Source organism: Erigeron canadensis, chromosome 4 (assembly GCF_010389155.1).
Source record: "Erigeron canadensis isolate Cc75 chromosome 4, C_canadensis_v1, whole genome shotgun sequence".
NCBI classification, from domain to species: domain Eukaryota; kingdom Viridiplantae; phylum Streptophyta; class Magnoliopsida; order Asterales; family Asteraceae; genus Erigeron; species Erigeron canadensis.
Genome location: NC_057764.1, coordinates 7,562,721 through 7,587,034, shown reverse-complemented (window position 1 = coordinate 7,587,034; position 24,314 = coordinate 7,562,721). Strand labels below are relative to the sequence as shown.

Genomic DNA, 24,314 nt, shown 5'->3' with positions numbered 1-24,314 from the left:
GCATCATAAAAATCATCGTGTATCAATTGTTTCGTGAATCTTCATGCATCAATCTAACCATGATCTAAGGGTCAAGATATTGTCTTATTTGTTTTAGTTTTACAATACCCAACCCCTTGTTAAGATCTTAGGCTAATCTCCAATGTTATGATTCCGACCTTGAAAACACAAAAATTCTATCTACTAGTAACTAGCCACATAGATTGTGTTTACAAGCGCCATTTTCAAACTTAACAGTTAGCACTGCCCAACCAGCTCAAATTACATACAAAAATCCATATAGCTTCCCATATAACAGAAATAAGAAGATGGAACAAGATAGACAACAGCAAAAGCAAAAGAATGTTGTCCACATGTATTTTGCCAAATCAAACAGGAAAATAATATATAATAAGAACACATCTAGCAGAACCGGAGTACTATTAGTAAAAGATGACAACATGGACCAGTACATGTGGTCTGTCTAAGATTCCTGGAGAACATACAACCCAGGCAAGATATATTTCTATCATTTGACGATTGTACCCATTCGTTCTCACCAGGTTAATGGTACTCTATCGCCTAAAAGCATTTCCTTCGCTCCTTTGTTGCGAATAATGTTTCCGGCGGCGAACACTTTCCTCTATGGTGGAGCTGCCACCTTTTTCAGCACCATAAACACTTTTATGAGCAGCATCCAAGAAGTTCCTGCCACTAGAACTTGCATGGGAAACTTCCTTAGCATCGTCATCGTCGGCCTGCTTCAACCGTCTCCATCTTTGTTCTTCATGTAAATCTGCATCCATTTGCATCTCCTTAAGCTTTGCAGCTCTTTCCTCTTCAGAAAGTACTCTGGTGCCCTTACGCCGGTTATAAAGAGGGGCACCACTTACTTGATGATGGGTCGGTGGACGACTCTTCCGGTCTTCCCTATCTCTTTTGGCATATTGAGAATCAAAACGGTCTTCCCCTTTATATCTTTCAAGTTGATGTCTGTCACTAACCCTTCCACGTTCAGTTTGGAAATCATCCTTACGTTTTGAGTGGTGACTGGGACTGATGCTTCTTTGCTGTTCCTCTTGTTCAACATCGTCAGAGTTGACACGATGTTTGGCTGACGTATGCTTTTCATGTTTTGACTTTTTGCGGTGATGTTTTTCTTTGCGTTTCTCTCCATCTGAAGGTTTCTCCTTATGCTTCTTGGCTTCAACCTAGAAAAAACAATATTACAATGAGGAAGATCAGATAGATATCCTAAATATGCTAGAGATAACTGTATAATATAACAAATATCATACGTTAACTTACAGATTTGCGAATCATTGCCATCTGGACAGGATTATTCTTTACACGAGCCAGTGCTTCCTGTTCACGCTGCTTTATCATAAGCAAGGGATCCGTATGCAGTTTCCTCCATGCATCATTAGCAGACTGTGGTTTGTCTTCAAATAACGCCCCTGGGGCAGAGGACTGTTACAAAAGAGATGATTAAGTATAACACACCCACATATAATATATATTTCAATATGTTCAGAATGTATATAAATTGATAACTCATTAAAGGGGAAGATGGTTATAGTAGAATCACTTGGTTTTGGATGCATGATTTTATATAACTCAGAAGAGAACAAAGAGTATTTATATGTTTACTAGGAGAAACAACTTCTTCAGAAATACTGATATTACTTGCATTGAACCTCCACGGTGCTACAGGTTCAACATCTATTGTTTTGTTCTTTAACAGGAGATACTAGCTTTTGCAGACATAGGGCTAAAACTGTCCAAAACTCCACACATTTGCATAAGGGGGGAGGGAGTGGTCTCGGGTAGGGGATTCGGCTAGGCCGGGTAAAACTGCTACACCGCCACTGCCCCCTCAGGTACTTTGATCGGGTAAGTGGAGCGGCTAAACAACCCGAGGAGAGAGAGTGTGTTAATTGATGTGGGGGCCACACCCAACGGATCCTTTTTGGACCGTTTGGGATTTTCATTTTTTTTTTGTTTTTAAAAGTTAAAACCCCTTTTCACTATAAATACTCCATTTTCACCATTTTTAAACTACAAACAAATTTACAACATCAAAAACAACACACTTTCTTACAACATCACAACCTTTCACCACAAAAATGGCTTCCTCATCTTCCGAATCGTGATGCGTCTTCGTTTGATCTCACAGAGCATGTAGCGGCTCAAAACTTGGCATATCTCGATGATTAGTTTCTTTTATCTAGTTTCGTTTTAAGTATTAAGTGTTGTTAAGTATTATGTTTTTTTTATTTAATACGAGAGAAAGTGCCTGCGGCCCCCGCGCGTTGCGGCGGTGGGATGGTGGGGGTGATAGGTCATAAAGTGTGATAGGTCATAAGAGGTGATAGGTCATAGAGTGTAATAGCCAAATGTCTTAGCCGTACGGGCTCCGCCCTCAGATTTAAAAATTCGTCGAAAGTATATCGAATGACATCTCTTATGAAAGAGCATGAAATTTTAAGAACACCCATACAATTTTTATAATTTATCGATGTACGGTTTTTGAGATAAAAGATTTTGAATGAATTGGAAGAATAAATGATTTATGGAGGAGAGAGAAATAAGATGATTGGTTGAGATTTGAGGAAAAGATGAAAATGAAAGTTGAAAGTTGTGGGACATTGATGTATGGTACATTATGCATTATTATGTGTACATTGTTGAAATTGAAAGTTGAAACCTTATTTGTTTTATAATACAGTATAGAAGTATAGATAGTTAGTACAGATAATGTAATCTAGTTTTAATGAAATATTTATGTTTTATCTTTATATGCTTTTGATTTTCTGTATTAAAAATAGATGAAAAAGAAAAAGAAAAAGAAATTGGGTAGTTTGGCTACCATTGCCTCTAATTTGGGTAGGATTTGGGTAGAATTGGTAGTTTTGAGTTGGAGGGTTTTTATCGGATAAAGGTGATGTACCATTGCCTCTAATGATATATATGTGCGAGAAGTGATCAAGTGAAGCTATAAATGTAATTTAAACACACCTCTCTCAATTCAATATTGTTTCTTCTTTAAAATTGGGATGAGCGGCAATATGTTTTCTATCTATCATCTATTTCACACAACGTTGACGATAGGGGATGCCTTATCTATACGTATTTCCAAAAGATGTTACATGTATCCAGACATAATATGTATCATTCCTCCAATTGATTGGTTCATTAACTAATATATATGAATAAAGAAGTAACATGGAGTAGTTAAAATTACCTTGTTGTTGGCAGAGGAGGGTTCAGGTAAGGGCTTAATCGGAAAAGGTTGTTCTTGCTGTTGAGAATTTGACCCTTTTCCAACTGATAATCCTGAATCGTATAAAAAATCCAATCTTTCTTGCTTCCTGCATTTTTCCCCCAATTATTAATATTAATATCATTATATATAAGTAAGCAAGTATTTGAAGAAAAAACCCAAAACCTAAGCCTAATTTTTAAAATAAAAACAAAGTGAAAACACTCAAAAATTTCATTTTGATGCATTAATTAATCCGTCAAAACGGAGAAAATACACCTTTTGTTTTATGCATTAATCTTGGATGCATCTGCATCAAATTTACAAAAAATTTCAATTTTTTCAACAAATAATGAAAATCTACATCGTGTATGTAATATTCGAATCATCAATTTGATGAATTTTAGACGCAAACGCAACAATTATAAGTATATGATGAAGAATTAAAAACCGAAACCCTAAGTGAATTTAATAAAAAAGAAAAAGGGGGTGTGGTGCTTACGGGAGTAAACCGGCCTGTTCCTGAAGAAGACGAAACTCCGATTTCTCACGCTCCTCACGGATTTGCTTACGAAGTTCTTCAAGCTTCCGCTGTTCGGCATCGTGTTTCTGTTCCGCTTTCCATACGTTTTCTATATTCCTTAAACTACCTGTATGCCATCCCTTCTTGTTCAAAAATTTCATACCCATCTTTAATTATTTTATTAGTTAATAGTATATGAAATCGCACTACAAAATACAAACCAATCCACCGATCGATCCTGTTTTTAACCCTCTTATTCACCAGATATATAATAGAGATAGAGAGAGCGAGTTGCACCTTTTAACTTTAAATTTTATTAATATTTGAAACTGAAATACGCCCTTGAATAAACAATGCCAAATTATATATTTATCTCCTTAGGGTAATCTTAAATGTTAGGTATAAGAAGGGGAATTTGGAAATTATGTAAAATTTAATAGAGGTTTTGCATGTTTATCAAATTTAAAGGTTTAATTTATAATTTTTTTTAATATTACAGTATTTAAGATAGGTAAGCGGTGCAATATAGATTATTTTCTTAATATATATTTACAAAAATGTATACTAAGAAATTGTCTCCAAATCTCAAATTATAAGTTCAAACTATCAAAATTACTTTTTTTTTTAATTTATTAATTTACACATCCTTATTTAATATATCGATGATACCTTAATGATAATTTACAACATAAACCCCTCAATTCTTAAAATAACTTCATTACCTTTTTTGACATCAAATACCTTTACATTTACCACCATTGTTGCCCCCACCGCCGCCACCACCACCCCACTATTGCTGCCACATTGTGTGGGCATATGACACGTACCTTACAAAAGAGGAACCCACCCCCAAAAATCTAAGAAATTGAATTACCTAAAATACCCCTCTCTTTTACTAATTAATTTAAACAACTCCACCTAATATATTTATAATATCCTTAATTATATAATTTACAACATAAATTCCTCAATCTTTAAAATAACTATACTACCTCCTTTTACATCAATTACTATTACATTTATCACCATTGTCGCCCCCAACACTTGTCACCGCCACCATCGTCGTCACCCGTCGCCTACACAGCCCCACACTGCTACCATCATTTCCATCGTATTTACGCGTGCATAACTCGTATTTAAAAAAAACATAAGCCAATGGAAACAACCTCTTATTTGTCCACTGACTTATTATATGGACCAAAAGATTACGCAAACTTTTATTTTTGTACTCATGTGACGACTGTTAAGATTTAACCCATCTGTATTTATTTTTATATATTTAAGATAGCTAAATAATATTATATAATTTCTTAAAATTTTTAATACATCATAAAATTATAGCTCTGTTTTTTAAATTATTTATATTTAATTAATTAATTAAATATAAATAATTTAAAAAACAAAGCTCTAATTTTTTATTTTATTTTTTTGAAAGGTGTGAATCATTTGCTTTCAACAGGTGATCTAGCTTACGTTGTCTTAACTAGATCTGCGCTAGAGAGCCCTCACCCTCAATACCTAGTAGGAGGAGAAACTTCCAACTAAACCACCTGAATACACGACATTTAATTGGGTTAAAACTCTGTTCCCTCTGCATAACTCAAACATGCTTCACTAGAGGATTTTATTGTAAAATTTCTTCAAATGTCCTTCTCATTTCTTGAACTCAAGACCTCCAGCATGAAAAGTTGGTGCTCAACCACTGATCTATAATGAAAAATACTTAATATACATACTTTTTATAGGTTATTTATTGTGACACAAATAATCTATATTACTTAGTAAAACAAACAACCTCTTTTTCTATAACTTTTAAGCCTTTAAAAAACCCATAATACCCTTACTTTTTCAAAAATTTTGTTTTTATAACTAACCTATATACTTAAAATATCCTTAATTAAATAATTACTAAATTTATCCCTCGACTCTTAAAAAAAACTACACTACAATTTTTATGTAAATTATCTTTATATCAATAACCACCCTACCACCACGGCACCACCACCATTATCCGTCGCCAATACCACACCTCTACCACCGTTCCCGCCGCATCGTGCATGCTTTCGTCTCGTAGATTAATAAGTAACATTCAATATCATCTTCTACGAGTTTTGGTTCCCAGTATCATGAAAGTATACGAGCGGGGTTCATAAATTGTTTTTAGGGTTTTTCTAAATGATAAAAAAAAAAAATAAAAAAATAAGAAGTGAGGTGAGGCTCCAACTCTTTGACCCATAATAGTCAAGAGTATTAACCACTTGATACAATCATACTATTAAAAATTTACGCTAAAATCCTCAATTTATGTTAGTTACGAATGACCAACTTAATTTTCTACGTCTCATTCATTCTAATAAACATGCAAATGAAAAGAGAATCCAGGAAGAAAGGGGTGGAAATAGGGCTGTAAACGGTTCGGTTCGGTTCGGTTAGCTAGAAATTTTGAACCGTTTTTCGGGTTTCGGTTCGGTTCGGTTAGTTAGAAATTTTAAACCGATAAGTTCGGTTACCTGAAAAAGTCGGTTAATTTTGGTTTTATTTTCGGTTAACCATTTATTAAAGTTATGCTAATATAAAGTTTAAGTTTTAATTACAATAGTTAATTTACATTACATTAATTATTTTTTTTATATATATAATAGTTATTTAACTACATTAATATTTTGTTTCATAAATAAATATACATTTTATCTAATTGTGAATTACTTTTTTCTAACGTTTTATTTATACAATGCAAGTTTCTATCTAAGAGTATCATGATTTACTACTTAAAATGTCTTTTATATGATATTACTAATGTTTTTGATAAATATCTTAAACAAAGTTAACAACTTTTCTTAAAAAGAGTATATATATATATGAAAATTACTTATAATATTCAAAATTAATTATAAATTGTGAAAAAAAGTTAGTAAAATTGTTAATATCTTAGACAACAAATACAAAAATTTAGCTAAAGAGATATGTAAATGATGTATTTATGGAATACATATATGTATAAATATACATATATATGATAATATGTAGGTATATATCAAAATTCGGTTCGGTTCGGTTAACCGCGGGTAATGAATATTGAAAATCGTAACCGAACCGTTACACTTCGGTTTTTATGTTTTCAGTTTTTTCGGGTTTCGGTTTTTTCGGTTTCGGATCACGCGGTTCGGACCGATTTTTCGGTTTTCCGGTTCATTTCTTACACCCCTAGGTGGAAGTTAGAGTGGGGACAAACACCAATTAAAAAGAAAGGAATTTGTTTGTTTAATTTAATTATAATAAATTATTTGAGAAATATGTGAGAAAGAAACATTGTTAGTAGCAATATTCTCTGAAATATGAAGTTAGAAAAATATGGTGTGATGCGATGAGAAAGAGGATGAGAAAATGATTAGGGTGCCGAATAGTAATTGTCTAACGCACATCTAATCATTATTCTAGTATCATACTATAATGTCATGTTTAACGATTAAAAATGGTGATTATATCATGCCATATTTAACTATTAAATATGGCGATTATTAATAGAACTAAATGATTTTGTAGGTAAAGTTCCAATACATCTTTTATGAATCTAACTTATATATATTTATATTTCTGGGTAAAGGATTGTTATAGCCTAAATGATTTTGTATAAGGGAATGATCTTTACATTATTAAATTTTAAATATACATCACCGAATGTGTTTTATGATATTGTACTATACAACACCATAAAACAATATGAGGTGTGTTGTTAAAATCTGACGGTAACACCCATTTGTTTATAATAACAGAAACACTACAAGATCAGGTAACTCGTAGCTGTTAAAAAAAATAATAAATAAATAAAAAAATCAGGTGATATGGCCAAATGCCATACCAGCTCGTTAACGTCCAAGCAAAAAGCAACAACCAACCAAAAATAAGGGTGACATACCACCCGAACAAACACCCTAATGTAAACGCTAGACTGATGAACAGCTAACGCCTACAGATTACATTCATTGTATTACGAGTAGTTCTAAGAAGCACCTTTGGTAGATCCCATACAGCCATAGCTTCCTCGACCATGTTAAAAGCTTAAGGCGTATTTGTATAAAACACAACTTCAACCAATTGCTCCTTCAACCATAGCAAATTCGACTTTGTTCCACCACTTCCCAGTATACATCTATATAATGCAACTCAAGTTATCATTCTTAACTGGGACAATAATCATGCTTTTAAGTTACTGTATAACTAATCAACTCAACTGCATCTCACAAACAGGCATTTTATTATCTTTCTGTTACTATATATTGAAAACATATCTAATTCACTTCGTATACTTTCAAGGGAAAAAAAAAAGGAAGAGATTTTCTCTTTAATAAATTGAAAAAAAATGCATCGCCCATAAGGCTATTGCCAGGTAGCTGGTTCCTTAAAAGAAGCGATTTCATTTCAGCTTTTTTGTAATGGATTCCATACGTGTATACTATGTAGCGAGTTCACTATATGTGGTATGCCAATATGCCATGTATAGCTTGAATGTGATATTCTGTCACATTATATGTACTTACCATTTTATGTTGCTATAATATATCATTAGGGTAACCTTTACCAAAAAAAGAGCATCGCCCACCCACCCAAAACCAACCTTTTTCTAGACAAATTGCACCTTAAAACGTGGACAACGAATGTTGATATCGTTGTTATCGTTTCAGAAGTGGTTGCTACATTTCTAATTGCATTAGATGTCCCCGTAAACTGCACTCTTCCACCTGGATATAAGAAAAATTATCAGCTGAAAATTCTTAAAATTTGCAGGAGGCTGCCTGCATCAACAGTCAAACAAAAGCAAAGATGTTAACCTGTAAATTGTGTGTTATTAGCAATAAACTTCCACATTCTTCAACAAATGCTTTTTCGATATCAACAACATTGGCTAACTCTGATATCAGAGTATCCATTTCTTCTGCCTGCACATAGAAAGCTAATGCAGGTCTTGGAAGCTTTTTGAATGGTTATTTATAACAAAAGACCAGCAAAAAGACCGAAAATTATTCACCACACAACTTTAATTCAATTTCTTAACCAAGCTCAAGGATGATATATAGTTGTGCAAACAACATGATCTAGTACAAAGGTGCACATTGCATAACAAACACTCTCATTTGCAGGTCATGATTCTGAAAGGTAGCACATTTCTAGATAGCCCTAATAAGTGGTACCAGTGATGACTACTAGATGGTAAAAGAAGTGGGAACAGAAAAAAGAGCATCATGGCAGATGGGGTAAATGAAGAATTTAACATGCACTGTGTATTGGAATTTGAGAAGGTAACAAGAAAGAACAGAAAGGTTAATCTGCTTGGACAAAAGTTCACTGCAAATATTTCTTTTTATGGAATTGAAACTAGGACCTTACAACGAATATATATAGCAAAAGGGAAAACCAAACGGCACTAGGAATACCACTAGTCAGAAATAAAAAAAAAAAACAAAGAAAACCAAATGCCACTAGGAACACCAGTAGACTAAATTCTAAAGAATAAACAATAAAACAGATTCTGCCAAATCAGTAAACAAACTTTGCCACCTGGACCCCACCCATCACTTAATATTGCACTTCAACAGTAAAATCAGAAATTACCAAAAAAAAAAAAAAAGGCCAAGCATGAAGTGATATAAACATTGAATCCATTTAACACATGCAGCTTAAGGAGACCAACATCATTATTGTGTTTTTCCATGTAGTGGGTTTCTTATAAAAAATAAATTGTGCAATATCGGTATTAAAAGCATGTCTCGTAAAACAAGTATTACCTTAGGCAACAAACTTATCATGTGATGAATATCTGTAGCTTTTGCTGCCAAATCCAGAGCCTCTGCTGTCTCTTTTATGCTAACCTGCGACAAAACCACGCCTTGGTTATCAGCAATCATATTGATAAAATAAACATAAAGCAAAGTAAGTAGGGTGGGGTGGGATGTGGCCATGTTTACAAGGTTAAACAACACAAAATACATCTTACCTGAACATTACCACTAACAGGAATCCGCAGAAAGGAGTTGGATAAAGCATTTGTAGCTCCTGACAAGGAACATGTGTAACTTTCTTCCAAATCACACCATTGATCGAGGTATGGCATCTACATTAACCCACGGTAATATTAAGTGATTTTGTAGAAAAATATAATCCTAATACAAATGACAATATCAAGAGGTGCGAGTAATAGGCACTATTATAGTATTTTCAAAGAAGAAAGAATGTTCATATTATCAATGAAGCCACAAAACACAATATTTTATTAAGAATTTAAGATAGTAGGGTGGGTACATAAACAATTAGTTAGAAAGGAAACGGGTCAAAAGGTCGAGACTCTACCAAAGTGTATTAGTGTCATTGATGCATAACCTTATGGATTATTGTATTCAAAAAGGTTAAGACATCATTTGAAAAATATACAATTTGTAATCATGTTAAACATACGTATTATTACTGACAAAAATAAAGGTTTTAAAATTGCGGCATATCAGAACAACCTGTTTCAACAGGTACCCAAACATTACTCATTTTGACCTCTGTACCTGCCCTTCTATATTAAGTAGCATAGACAACTTATACACTCCCTTTTAAATCTTTCGGATTGTCCCTTCAAGCATCCATAATATCCCCTTTAAACTACTTTTAAGATGCATTAATCCCTAGAGACAACTTTAGAAACATCATGTACTGACAAGGATTTTACGAGCAGCTAGGATAACACACTAAATAAGGTTTTCTGTACCAATTTAATTAGGAATGGACATATCTAGACTGACCTCAAACCTTTGATCTGATAAAGACTTCGCTTAGTTAATAAGCCAGAGATACTATATGGACCTATCTTTATAATCACATTTTTGTCTAGTTGAAATGAAGAGATAAGTTTATCAGCTATATTACCCAACTGTATCAAGAAAATAGACTGTTGACCAAAAGTCGGAATGTTATTGGAAAGAAATTAATTTAAGAGCATAGCCTTTACCTGAGCCTCAACAATGCTGGAAACAGCTTTTATTCGTAGCAAATCATTAAGTTCAGCTCGTTTCCTCTTGACAGTATTGCGCAGATTTGATATATCAGCTCCAATAGAAAAAAACCGATTCTGCATAAATGAATATATAAGAGTACAGATATGTTGGTTACTAATAAAGAACAATCAGAGATTGCATATTAGAATTGTGATATAGATATGTTTTATGGTTTGGTTAGGAATTTTACGTGTTAGTAGAATTATATGGCTTCTTAAGTGGTTAATTGGGTCTGTCCAAGTTACCACTTTGAAGTCTGACTTGTAAATTGTTAATTTTGGTAATATATACTTTACTTTTCACCCAAAAAAAAAAAATAATAATAATAAATAAATAAGAGTACAGAAACAGGTTCTGATTGTCGATAATATCAATGAAATAAGCACTTTCAAGCGATTGTACATCAAAAACTCACACTAGAATGTGGCTTATCTGTAGTATACATAAAAATAACTACATGATGGTATTATACAAGCGAACATATAGAGATAGGAATTCTAAATTGAATTGCACATAGTTAAGTTAAGCTTATCAGACAAGATCGACAACATGAACTAACATAAGCAGTAAGAATTAAGAATTGAGAAAGCAAACCTCCATCTGTGTGGTTTGGGCATGCATTGAGACTTCGGCTTTAGCATTGGCATATCTCCATTGCGAGTAATGATTATGAAGCAATTTCAAAGAATGCACATCTTATGAAGACTGCTGCTGTTTTTTCCCCTTTTTTGAATTAACTCCGGTTTTGGTACTAATGGATTGTGGAGGCCGTGTAGTCTTAGTAGCAGCACCACCAGAGGAGGGTTGGAAGTTTTGAAAGAAAGCGGAAAATTAAGAGACTGAGAATATAGGGAAGTAGGTATAGAAAATTTGGATGATGTTTGACAGCTTCCACTACTAGTTTGAAGGAGCGATCTTCTTGGTAATGAGAGTACAAGCTTGGCAGCATCATAGGTGGTGGCTGCTTGACGATGATGTTGTTGTGGGAGCCTAAATCTCGAAGGAGCGATCCTCTCATAAGTAGCCGCAGCAGCTGCAATTGGAGTATTGGATCTTGAAGACTTAGTGGGTTTGACAGTTGATGATGATTTAGGGATGTCATTTTCCTTGAAAAGCACACGTGATTGTTGTGGTTTCTTGTGAGTGGCGGAAGATCTGTAATCCATGCTCCGAATCGTTTCAGGAATGTTGTCATGATTAGACAAAAAAGGTGTCTGATGATTTTCCTGAATAGCATAGTGGGGATGTAAGAGGTGGCTTGTGGATGAGGGTTTAGAGGATCTATTCTCAGATGGTGCAGAGGAATACCTATTATTATCATGGCAGAAGAGAGAGAGAGAGAGTGTAACAATACAAATTCAAATTTGTTCCACCACTTTTCAGTTTACATGTATAAATGCAACTAGAGTCATCATTTTAATTCAACTGTGTTTCACACAGGCCATTTTATCATCTCTCTGTTACTATATATTCAAAACATATTTTATTCTCTTTGCATATTTTTAAGAAAGAAAAAAAAAGGGATTTTTTCTTTAATGAATTGAAAAGAAATCTGTCACCCACCCACCCACCCAAAACCATTCCTTTTTCTGAACGTATGAACCTTAAAACGTGGACAATAATTGCTAATATCATTGTTATCAGTTTAGAAGAGGTTGTTACAATTCTGATTGCATTAGATGTCCCTGTAAACTGCAGTCTTCCACCTGGATGTAAGGAAACTAATCAGCCGAAAATTCTTAAAATTTGCAGGAGGCTGCCTGCATGAACAACTACAAAAGCAACCTGTAAACTGTCTGTGTTTTAGCAATAAATTTCCATATTCTTGAACAAGTGCTTTTATGATGTCAACAACATTTGCAAACTCTGACATCAGACTATCCATTTCTTCTGCCTGCACATGAGAAGGCTAATGCAGGTCTTCAAAGCTATTTGAACGTTTATTCATAAAAAAAGAACCGCAAAAAGACCTAAAATCAATCACCACACCACTTTATTTCAATTTCTAACAGCCAAGCTCAAGGACTATATATAGTTGTGCAACCAACAACATAATTTAGTACATAGGTGCGCAACAAACACTCTCATTTTTTATTTTTTATTTTTGAACAACAGATTTATATTATATCAAAATACCACAAAACAAATGCTAAGTTGAAGAGGACTCAACCAAGCAAAGAAAAAAAAAAGAAATAAAACATTACAAGAAAAGGAGGGGGTTTCTTATCCATTCGTCCCATGAAATTCTATGTTTTTTGCTCCTATTATACGACCAAAAAAGGATTTACTAACAATTAAATCAAATAAGACTTCATTTCGCCGAATGCCCGAATCAAATAACACTTTCATTTGCAAGTCATTATTCTATAAGGTAGCAACATCTGTAGATGGCCCTAATAAGTGGTACTAGTGATGACTACTATACGGTCAAAGAAGTGGGAACAGAAAAAAAAAAAAAAAAAAAGGCATCATGGCAGATTAAGGAGATCAGAAAACACCAAAAAAATTGTGTTTTTCCATTTAACACATACAGGTTAAGGAGATCAACATCATCCACGAGTTGTTCCATGTATTGGGTTCTTATAAAGAATAAATTGTGCAAAATTGGTATTAAAAGCATGTCTAACAAAAAAAGTATTACCTTAGGCAACGAATTTAGCATGTGGTGAACTATCATATCTGTAGTTTTTGCTGCCGAATCCAGAGCCTCTGCTCTCTCTATTATGTTGACCTTTGACAAAATCACGTCTCTGTTATCAGCAATCATATTGATAAAATAAACACAAAGCATAGGAAGTATGGTGGGGTGGGATTTGGTCATGTTTACAAGGTTATACAGTAATACAGACACAAAATACATCCTACCTGAACATTACTACTAACAGGAATCCGCAGCAAGGCAGCGGATAAAGCATTTGTAGCTCCTGACAAAGAAGATGTGTAAATATCTCCCAAATCAGACCGTTGATCGAGGTATGGCATCTACATTAACCCACAGTAATATTAAGTGATTTTGTAGATGAATGAAATCCCAATATATGACAATATCAAGAGGAACAAATAATAGGCACTAATATAGTATTATCAAAGAAAAATGAATATTCATATTATCATTAGAAGAATATTCATATTATCATTGAATCCACAAAACACAATGTTTTTATAAAGAGTTTAAGATAGTAGACTGGGCACATAGGCCGAGACTCGCCCAAAGTGTGTTAGTGTACCACTGATGCATAAAACCTTATGAATCACTGTATTCAAAAGGTTAAGACATCATTTGAATAGTATATACTAATTTATAATCATGTTAAACAGCTTTTATTATCGATAATGCCAGCGAAATAAGCACTTGATGTTCATTTTAAGCGATTTTACATAAAAAAAAAAACTAACACTATAATGTGGCTTATTTGTAGCATACATACATAAAATAACTATAACTATATCATTATATTATACATTCGATATCATTAAGGATTGAGAAAAGCAAACCGCCATTTGAGTGGTCCATTGCAAGTAATGATTATGAAGCAATTTCAAAGAATGCATATCCTATAATGAAGCCTGAGGCTGTTTTGGCTTTTTTTTAAAACCGACTCCGGTTTTAGTACGAGAAGCAGCGGAGGCTTGGATGTTTTGAGAGAAATCGGAAACTTAACAGACCGAGAACATAGGGAAGCAGGTGTAGAAAACGTGGCAGCATCAGAAGTGGCGGCTGTTTGACGTGGCGGTGGTTTTTTGTGGCAGCTGTAATCCATGCTCCGAATTGTTTCAGGAATGTTGTTGTGATTCGGCGAAAATGGTTGTTGGTGATTTTATGGACTAGTGTGGAGGGGAAGTAAGAGGTGTCAGGTGGTGATGCGGAATGCCTATTATTATTATTATTATTATTATTATTATTATTATTATTATTATTATGAGAAGTTTTGGGTGATTTCATTGCAAGTGATGAAGAATGGAGAAAAAAAAGAAAATGATGAATGGGATGGGGATGGGGATGGAGACGGAGCTAAACTTAGGGGGCGTTTGGTAGTAAATGGAAGTGAAAAAAAAAAAAAAAAGAAGAATATTATACATTTGATCTCTCAAGTTGACATGTTATAGAGTTTTGTCCTTAAGTCGAAAAGTTAAAATTTACTTTGAACATGAATCTTATGATTTAGACTTTAACTTTTTTACTAATATTTGATGTTGTTAGTATGTTTTTTACTAATATTTAATGTTGTTGGTTTTGTTTGTCAAATCTGAAAATATTTTCAATGACACTACATTACATGTAATTCTATTTAAGTTATGCATAGGTCTAGATATGGATGAGCTAGTTTATATTACGCATAAGCAAATATTGTCGAAGGAGTTAAATTCTTTAGTTATTATGCACTAACGTAATGTACGTACTTGGAAGAGAGTGTGCAGAATTAGACTCACTAAATTTGATACTTTTGAACTTAAAGATATGAAACTGTGATAGTAGAATACGTATATCACGATCTTGATATTCAAATGTGTTTTTCAATTATAAGAAACATGATGGAGATTTGGATTTTGTTCTATTTGCTTTAAGCTTACAACAACAGGAAGCTTTCACCAAAGTATCTTGGTCCCATTTTAGTGTTTAAGAAGGTTGGGAAGGTAGCTTATGCTATATGGAGCAAGGCGCTTTTTTTCACTTTTTTGGCTTGAAAACGCCCCGGGAAGCCTCGGAAAGCACCGTACATTGCCCCACGGGGCGTCTTGGAGAGAGAGAGGAGAGATGGCGTGAAGAAATGGACGCCTCTTTCTTCTTTACTTTTTATGGACCCCACCTCTGAAACGAGTAAAAGCTGCACGCACATTTCAGTTGGAATTGAAATCATCACGGGTCTCGCCATTAAACTTGTAAGAATTAATTGTCTAGGCCACTCATATGTGGACACTTGGCATGTCCATGTAACTTTATCATTTTTTGTTCTTGTTTTGAGCGACAGGGGTGGACCCTAACTGTCACTTTTCCAACTTTTTCCCCTTTTTAATTATTTTATTTAGTTAGTAGTATATAAATAATTAAATTGTAGGTCCCTATGAGAAGCCTTAAAAGAAAGTCTTGCTCCCACAAAAAGTAAAGAAACGCCCTTTGCTAATTGTACTGCCACATGTCGCCAGATACCTTATGAGAAGCCTTAAAAGAAAGCCTTGCTCCGGTTAGTCTTAGAAACTGAATTTGCCTGAGTCTATACAAATGCATCCCACATTTCTATGTATAAAGAAAGCTCATGGTCCAATAGCGTATAGTATGCCATTGCCCTCAGGACCATAATTTATGCTACAACCAAGGGTTGTTATTGATAGACAGATGGTTAAACAAGGCAAGAAGGCAAGTGCAGGTTCCTTACCTTTGATTTTAGAAGACGGAGAACTTTATAAGAGTTTTGTTGCGTATAATAATATAGTTTGGTTTATAATCGAAAATTCATGTTAAGTAGAGGGACTGAAGTTGTAAAAGTCTTAAGTCAAAGTCGGTTAGGAGGTTATAACGGCTACTCTGCTTATAAGTAAAAATCACACTCAGCTGGTCATTTAGCTTGTTTCGACACAAATTGATACTCTCACTATCTGAGTATCTTCTATATGTTTTCTCATATCAAAATTCGACTTTGTTCCACCACTTTTCAATTTACATGTATATAAAATGCAACTCAATTCATCATTCTCAACTGGGACAATCATCATGCTTTTAAGTTACTGCATAACTAAATCAACTCAACTGCGTCTCACAAACAGACCATTTTATTATCTCTCTGTTACTATATATTGAATATATAACTTGTTCTCTTTACATACTTTTAAACAAAAAAGGGAAGACATTTTTTTCTAAATGAATTGAGGAAAAAATGCATCACCCACCCATGCAAAAACATCCCTTTTCTGGACGTTTGCACCATAAACGTTGTTATCGTTGTTATCGACTTAGAAGAGGTTGCTACATTTTTAATTGCATTAGTTGTCCCCGTAAACTGCAGTCTTCCACCTGGATGTCAGGAAAATAATCAGCTAAAAGTTCTTAAAATGCAAGAGACTGCCTGCATCGGCAGTCATACATAAGCAAAGATGTTAACCTGTAAATTGTGTGTTGTTAGCAATAAATTTTCACATTCTTCAACAAGTGCTTTTTCGGTATCAACAACATTTGCTAACTCTGACGTTAGAGTATCCGTTTCTTCTGCCTGCAAATGAGTAGGTTAAACGCAGGTCTTGGAAGCTATTTAAATGTTTATTTATAACAAATGAACCACAAAAAACCTGATATCAATTGCATTATTGCACATCCCACAACAAAGGGACAACATAAGGGTCACCATACCACCTTAATACAATTTCTAACAGCCCAAGCCCAAAGATTATATAAGATTGTGCAACCGACAACACTATCTAGAACATAGGTGCAACACTCTCATTTGCAGGTCATGATGACATAAATGCTAGTGAAAATTTAGGACTTTCTAAAAGTTAGCAGCATTTCTAGTTAGCAATTAGAGGGGCCAATGATAACTACCATGGTCAAAGAAGTGGGAACAAAAAAAAGCATCATGACACAAACCACAAAACCGTCAAGCTTGAAACCATATAAACCTTGAATCCATTTAAAACATGCAGTTTAAGGACATCAACAACATCCTTGCGTTTTTCCGTGTAGTGGGTTTCTTTTATAAATGAATATATTATGCAAAATTGGTATTAAAAGCTTGTCTCATAATACAAGTATTACCTTAGGCAACAAACTTAGCATGTTGTGAACTATCATATCTGTAGTTTTTGCAGCCGAATCCAGAGCCACTGCTATCTCTTTTGTATTAACCTGCGATGAATCACCTCTTGGTTATCAGCAAACATATTGATAAATTAAACACCAAGCAAAGAAAGTATGGTTGTGGTAATGTTTAATGTGGTCATGGTTAAAGGGTTAAACAACACAAAATGCATCTTACCTGAACATTACCACTAACGGGAAGCCGCAGCAAAGAGTTGGATAAAGCATTTGTAGCTCCTGACAACGAGCATGTGTAATCTTCTTCCAAATCAGACCATTGATCAAGGTATGGCATCTAAATTGACCCAGAGTAAAAATTAAGTGATTTTGTAAAAGAATGAAACCCTAGTACAAAATGACAATAACAAGAGGTGCAAGTAATAGGCACTATTATCAACGACGAAAAAATGTTCATACTGCCATTGCATCAATGAGTCAAAAGGTTTAGACTCACCCAAAGTGTATTAGTGTGTCACTGATGCATAAAACCTTATGAATCATCGTATTCAAAAGGTTAAGCCATCATTTGAATAGTATATAACTTTTAATCATTGTTAACAGTAATAAAGTTTATGAACAAAAAGTGCGGCATGTAAGACCAACCTGTTTCAACAGGTATAAAAACATTACTCGGTTTGACCTCTATGCCTACCATCTCTGTTAAGAAGCATAAACAATTTCAACGCTCCATTTTATATCTTTTGGTTTGTCCTTTCAAGTATTTCTAATATCCCCTTACAACTACTTTGAAAATGCATTAATCCCTAATGACGACTTTAGAAACATTATGTACTGACAAGGATTTTACCTGCAGCTAGGACAACAAACTAATATAAGGTTTTTTTTCCAATTTTTTGAGGTATGGACGACTGACCTCGAACCTTTGATCTTATAAAGACTTCGCTTAGTTAATAGGCCAGAGATACAATCTGGACCTATCTTTATAATCACTATTTTGTTTAGTTGAAATATAGAGATACGTTTATCAGCCGTATTACCTAATTGAAACAAGAAAAAAGACTGCTGACCAAAAATCAGAATTGTTATCAGAAAGTCATAATTTAAGAGCATAGCCTTTACCTGAGCCTCAACAATGGCGGAAACAGCTTTAATTCGTTGCAACTCATTAAGTTCAGCTTGTTTCCTCTTGACAGTGTCTCGCAGATTAGCTATATCGGTTCCAAGAGAAAAAAACTGATTCTGCATAAAGAAATAAGAGTGTACTTAATACAGGTTCTCATTGTCTATACTGCCAACGAAATAAGCACTTGATGGTTCCTTTCAAGCGATATTACATCAAAAACTGACACTAAAATGTCGCTTATATGTAGCATACATAAAAGAACTACAATCATCATGGTATTATAGAGATTGGAACTTAAATTAAATTGCACATAGTTAGGGTAAGTTTATGAGATATAATCGACAATATGAACTAACTAAAGCCGAAAAAATCAAGGATTGAGAAACAAACCTCCATTTGTTTGGTTTGGGAATGCATTGCGGCTTGGGCTTTAGCATTTGCAAATCTCCATTGCAAGAAATGGTTATGAAGCAATTTCAAAGAATGTACATCTTCTGGTGAAGCCTGAGGCGGTTTTTTTCCCTTTTTTAAACCGACTCCGGTTTTAGTACTAGTAGGTTGTGGAGGCAGCATAGTAGTAGAAGCAGCGGATGACAAAGGAGGTTTGGATGTTTTAAGAGAAATTGGCAGATTAACAGATCGAGAACATAGGGAATTTGGCGTAGAAAACTTAGTTTGACCGCTTCCATCAACGATAGTACTACTAGTTCGACGAAACGATCTGGATGGTAATAATCTGTCCTCCTCATCATCCGAAAAAGAAGACCTGGTATCAGGAAGAGGCCAGGTTCTCGGATACATAGGTGAATTAGGGCACGAGTTCGATTCAGATTCATTTTTTGGTAATGAAACTGTGGATTGTAAAAGCTTGGTAGCATCAGAGGCGACCGCGGCTGTTTGACGATTATGATTTTGTTGTGGAAGTCTGAATCTCGAGGGAACGATTCTATCACAAGTAGTAGGAACTGGAGTATCAGATCTTGAAGACTTTGTTGGTTTAAAATTTGTTGACGATGATGACGATTTCGGAATGTCATTTTCCTTAAAAAGCGCACGTGGTTGTTGTTGCGGTTTTTTGTGAGTGGTGGAAAAGCCGTAATCCATACTCCTAATCGTTTCGGGAATGTTTTCGTGATTCGACGAAAACGGTGGTTGAAGATTATCCTGACTAGCACGGTGGGGAAGTAGGAGGCGTCTTGAGGATGAGGGTTTAGAGGATCTATTATCAGTTGGTGCAGGGGAATACCGATTACTGTTATTATTATTAGGTGAAGGTTTGGGGGTTTTTATCGTAAATGAGTGCAGATCGCCCGCGGCGGATGATGAAGAAGAAAAAGATGAATTGGATGGAGATGGAGACATAAACCGAGAACTTACTTCTCGAACTCGAGGTTTACGATGTTGTTGTTGAGGACGGACGGAAGGAGCCGGAGTATCGGCTGAACCGATTGAAGGATTGCTCATAGCAGCTAATGATTGATTGAATGATTTGAATAATCTGCTGGTGGAAAGAAGAAGACACACCTGAGTGAGTTGAGATTTGGAGTTGGGGGAGAGAGGTGAACTAGCCGTTGCTCTCTCACTTGCCTTTTCTTTTTTCAAATTTATTTAGGGACAATAAGTAACGTTCCTTCGCATTAAACTACGAGTATTTTAGGTTTCTTTTTATTTTAATTTTAACACTTTTAACGCCTAAATCCTTAAATAATAAAAATTAAACTAGACCAGAGCTGTGCGCGCTGACCGAAAATCCAAATAAAAGTTTAAGTGAGTTATTAGTATGTTACACAATAATAATAATAAGAAATTACAAAAATCATACATGATGTTTGTTTAAAACTACACTGATCATACCTATAATTTAAAAATTACGCGAGTCATACCTATCGTTGTCAAAAACTTACATTGACCATACCTATCACTGACGACCATCAATTTGGCCGTTAAGTCAAGTCACGTGTTGTGCATGTGAGGTATCAAAACTGTAATTTCGTGTATACTTCAGGTATTATTTGTGTAATTCACCCTAATAAAAATTATTAAGATATTTATATTTATATTTCATTTATTAAAGTGGTTAGATATTCTATATTAAAATTCTCACACACACACACATATATATTTTTAAAAAAACCTATTTCCAAATAAAAATTAAAAAATTTATAAAAGGATGTCATCATACGATACAAGTTTAGGCTTAGAAATTCTAAAATCGTAACGAGAATTTGATATTGCTTTACCCCTCTAATCTGTGGGGGATGTCAACAAACCATATGAAAAAATTATATTGCTTTTTAAATTATATTTTTTTTAAATAGGTTTTTATTAAAAAAATAAATCATAAATTAATAATATTAATAATAATAATAATATATAAAAGTGAAAATTTTAGTGGTTTTGATGGTTCCCATTACTATACACATATAACAAAATAATAATGACATGTTCAATAATAAATACATTATTGTATCAACTATTTTTCTCGATATACTTTTCATTATAAAATTTATTGTTTCATAATAAATGTCATATCTACCAAACTTAATGAATGAAGTATAAATAAAACTCTAAAATTCTTAATAATTATTTTTATGGTGAATTACAAGAATAATACCTGAAGTATCCACGAAATTACAGTTTTGATTCCTCACATACATGACACGTGACTAGACTTAACGGTCAAATAGACAACCGTCAGCGATAGGTATGGTTAGTGTAAGTTTTTGACAACAGTGGGTATGACTCGCGTAATTTTTAAATTGTAGGTATGACCAGTGTAGTTTCGAACAAACCTCAGGTATGATTTTTGTAATTTACCCTAATAATCATGTAATATATGGTTAGTATATATTTTTTTTACATACAAAAAAAAATTAATAAAAAGGAACGAAAGATGAGAATATGTTAGTATCTTACATCCTTTAACATAACGGATAAAGCATAGCCGGATGTCAATGAACTCACTATAATATGGTTAGTATATTTATTTTTTTTTCAACGCAAATGATAACTCGTGGCTACACAAATAGAACGGACGGACAAAATGTCATCTTCTCAATGACTAATTTTTAGTTAACAATACTAATAAATAAAAAATGTTATAGTTACAAACAAATATTTATTAACAAGATTTACAAATCAATATAAATAAAAAAAAATTAATAAATATGAAAAGAGCGTGAATAAAAAGCAAAAAGATATAATTGGCCTCTATGTGGTATGACAATTGGTGTCCTCAAGGACCACTGAGTAATTTCATTACTAAGAGGGTGCTTTATGATGCAAGATTAGATGTTGGTACCAAAGTTGTCTCAATGATAAATGATGGAAAATGGATGTGGCCAGAGGGTTGGGAGGATAATTTTGATATTTTGAAGGAAATTAGTGTTCCTATTCTGCAATTGGATAAAAAGGATAAAGTTGTTTGGGTAAATAGAAATATGCAGCAGGTGGAGTTTTCTACTACTCAGGCATGGCAAGATTTGAGATGTAATTGGCCTACGGTTGAATGGAAGGATGTAGTGTGGTTTAAGCAACTTGTTCCCAGGCATGCATTTATGTTGTGGCTTGCTTTACAGGAGAAATTAATGACTCAAGACAGAATCGCAAGATGGAAACAAATTTCTATGCAATGCAGCTTATGCAGAAATGGTATTGAGAGTCATAAACATTTATTTTTCAAATGCAAATTCACTGAGGAGATTTGGAATAGGTTGAGTAGCCTGAGATGGAATATGAAGGATCATACTGATCTGCAGGATATTGTACAGGAAATCAAAGTGTCTAGAGGTCGGAATAACTTTGGAGTTGTAGTGAACAAGCTTATTCTTGCTGCTGCCATTTATTATATTTGGCAGGAAAGAAATCATAGAATTTTTCAAGATAAGGAAAGGAATGAGGAGGCTATAAGTAATATCATTAAAGAGAGTGTCAGAATTCAACTCATTTCCATTAGAGTAAGGAAGACTAAAAATGTGATCAAAATAAGTGATCAATGGAAGTTGAAGTGGGAGAATTTCAGTCCGGTGGATAGTTAATGGTTTGAATCTGTTTGGTCTAACAAACTTGAAGTATGCGTGGGAATTAGAATAGTGAGCTGTGAAAGATGAAGCTACTTGGTCTTTTTCTAGTATACTTTAAGTTTGTTCCTTCTGAGTTTTATGTCTCCTGAGCGTATTCATTGGTATGTTTAGAGTGGGTATGTTTTTGTTTAGGTTGGTCAGTGATGGCGTATCCATATTACGCTACGAAAGGCCTGCCAAACGAACAAGTGCTAACCCGCAGTGTTACGAAGGAACCTGCGTAGGAAAGGCGCCCAGCTGGAAATAGTACCCAAATAAAGAAGAGATTGCCTAAATCTCTTCTTCCCTAAAATAAGGACGATCAGTTCCAACTAATTCGGGAAGTTAAATCTATTCCTTTAATCATGGGAAAACCTATCTACAAGGAGGTTTCCGTCCTCCTATGGACTCTCCTTCCTATCAACGATTCTTCCACTATAAAAAGAGACATAAGACCTTCACAAGGGCAGACAAGAGGAAGAGGAAACACACACATCACACTCCGGCTTTGATTGGCGTAAAGAGGCTTACCCTCTACCTTCGGGGAATCGCTAACAATCAAGCCACAAACCACAAATCTTCCCCATCAATCCCTAGCGCGATCCGGTGCACAAACATTGACGCCATCCGTGGGACCTTGCATTTTGATCCTGCAAAAAACACCATATAAACCAGTTTTTTGTACCGAATTAAGGCTAGGAAAATGGCTGACGTACCACCAGGTTTCGAATCGCAAGTTCAGCGATCAACGGGAAACGAGCCTGTTGAGAACACCCCACCCACTTCTGGTCCAGCAATTGTAACACCTGTTGGCGATAATCGACAAACAGGTTCCCTCGTTGAAGGTGGCGCAGAGCGCACTACTCAAACACCAGAAGGCAACGGTAGATTCTCACAGGGATCCCCGACAAGAAACCCAATGTTGTTTGACCCTGATTATATTATCAGGAATTACAGTCATATTCGGCAAACCATAAGCCATCTTAGGAGAACTGGAGCACTAGGTAGCACCAGCAGGGTGCTAGATTTTGATGGCGAGACAGATGACGATTACGATGCAGAAACTTTGCAAGAGGGCTTCGAAGATATCCCAGAAATCCAAGATCTCGAGTCGGAGCCGGATACGGCTTTGACCTAGGTAGCGGGGGACTCGCATGTCAAGATCCTCGAAGTCAGTCACAAGAAGGAAGACTCGAGGGCTCCGGACCTAGGGATGTGCCCTCAGAAGGAAGGACTCAAGATGGCACCCGCACTAGGGGTTTGGGACCTGAAGATCAGCGTCCCGAAGCACCTCGGGGACAGCCCGCTCCAGATCAAAATCCGCAGCACGCTACAGAAAATCCCGGAGGAAACAACAATGGCTCATCACGTGGTGTGCCTCAAAACCATAACATCCTTTCAGGGACAAACACAGGACCTTCGGGCCAAACCTACCAGGCACCTTCGGGTTACACCTATCAAAGGCCTCCGGGACTAACCTTCACAGGACCTTTGGACCAAACGTATCAAGGCCCATATAACCAAGGATACACTGGGCAGGGTTATGGAAGCATGAGTGGTCCGCAGTATCATCCACAGCCA

The 24,314-nt window shown here is 34.9% G+C and overlaps 4 protein-coding genes across 4 annotated transcripts; 1 reads left to right on the top strand and 3 right to left on the bottom strand.

The window, feature by feature from the left end:
* Nucleotides 1-358: 358 nt before the first annotated feature.
* On the bottom strand, nt 359-4,092 carry LOC122595852 (pre-mRNA-splicing factor CWC25 homolog). Its single transcript, XM_043768310.1, has 4 exons — nt 3,744-4,092; nt 3,224-3,350; nt 1,288-1,449; nt 359-1,190 (listed from the first exon to the last, which is right to left on the bottom strand). Exons 1-4 carry the CDS (start codon nt 3,929-3,931, stop codon nt 555-557), a joined length of 1,113 nt encoding a protein of 370 aa, XP_043624245.1. The 5' UTR covers nt 3,932-4,092; the 3' UTR covers nt 359-554.
* A 3,476-nt stretch (nt 4,093-7,568) lies between these two features.
* Nucleotides 7,569-14,697, bottom strand: LOC122594845 (protein ENDOSPERM DEFECTIVE 1-like). Its single transcript, XM_043767152.1, has 12 exons — nt 14,294-14,697; nt 13,664-13,780; nt 13,440-13,529; nt 12,584-12,692; nt 12,461-12,504; nt 11,393-12,106; nt 10,753-10,872; nt 9,757-9,873; nt 9,548-9,631; nt 8,594-8,701; nt 8,380-8,503; nt 7,569-7,914 (listed from the first exon to the last, which is right to left on the bottom strand). Exons 6-11 carry the CDS (start codon nt 11,417-11,419, stop codon nt 8,456-8,458), a joined length of 504 nt encoding a protein of 167 aa, XP_043623087.1. The 5' UTR covers nt 11,420-12,106; nt 12,461-12,504; nt 12,584-12,692; nt 13,440-13,529; nt 13,664-13,780; nt 14,294-14,697; the 3' UTR covers nt 7,569-7,914; nt 8,380-8,455.
* A 1,852-nt stretch (nt 14,698-16,549) lies between these two features.
* LOC122594844 (protein ENDOSPERM DEFECTIVE 1-like) lies at nt 16,550-20,226 on the bottom strand. The gene is made up of 6 exons (XM_043767150.1): nt 19,063-20,226; nt 18,669-18,788; nt 17,767-17,883; nt 17,547-17,636; nt 16,897-17,004; nt 16,550-16,808 (listed from the first exon to the last, which is right to left on the bottom strand). The coding sequence occupies exons 1-6, from the start codon at nt 20,134-20,136 to the stop codon at nt 16,761-16,763; spliced, it is 1,557 nt and encodes a 518-aa protein (XP_043623085.1). The 5' UTR covers nt 20,137-20,226; the 3' UTR covers nt 16,550-16,760.
* Nucleotides 20,227-21,884: 1,658 nt separating this feature from the next.
* LOC122596919 lies at nt 21,885-22,709 on the top strand. The gene has a single exon (XM_043769563.1). The coding sequence runs from the start codon at nt 21,885-21,887 to the stop codon at nt 22,707-22,709; it is 825 nt and encodes a 274-aa protein (XP_043625498.1).
* The last annotated feature ends 1,605 nt before the right edge of the window (nt 22,710-24,314 follow it).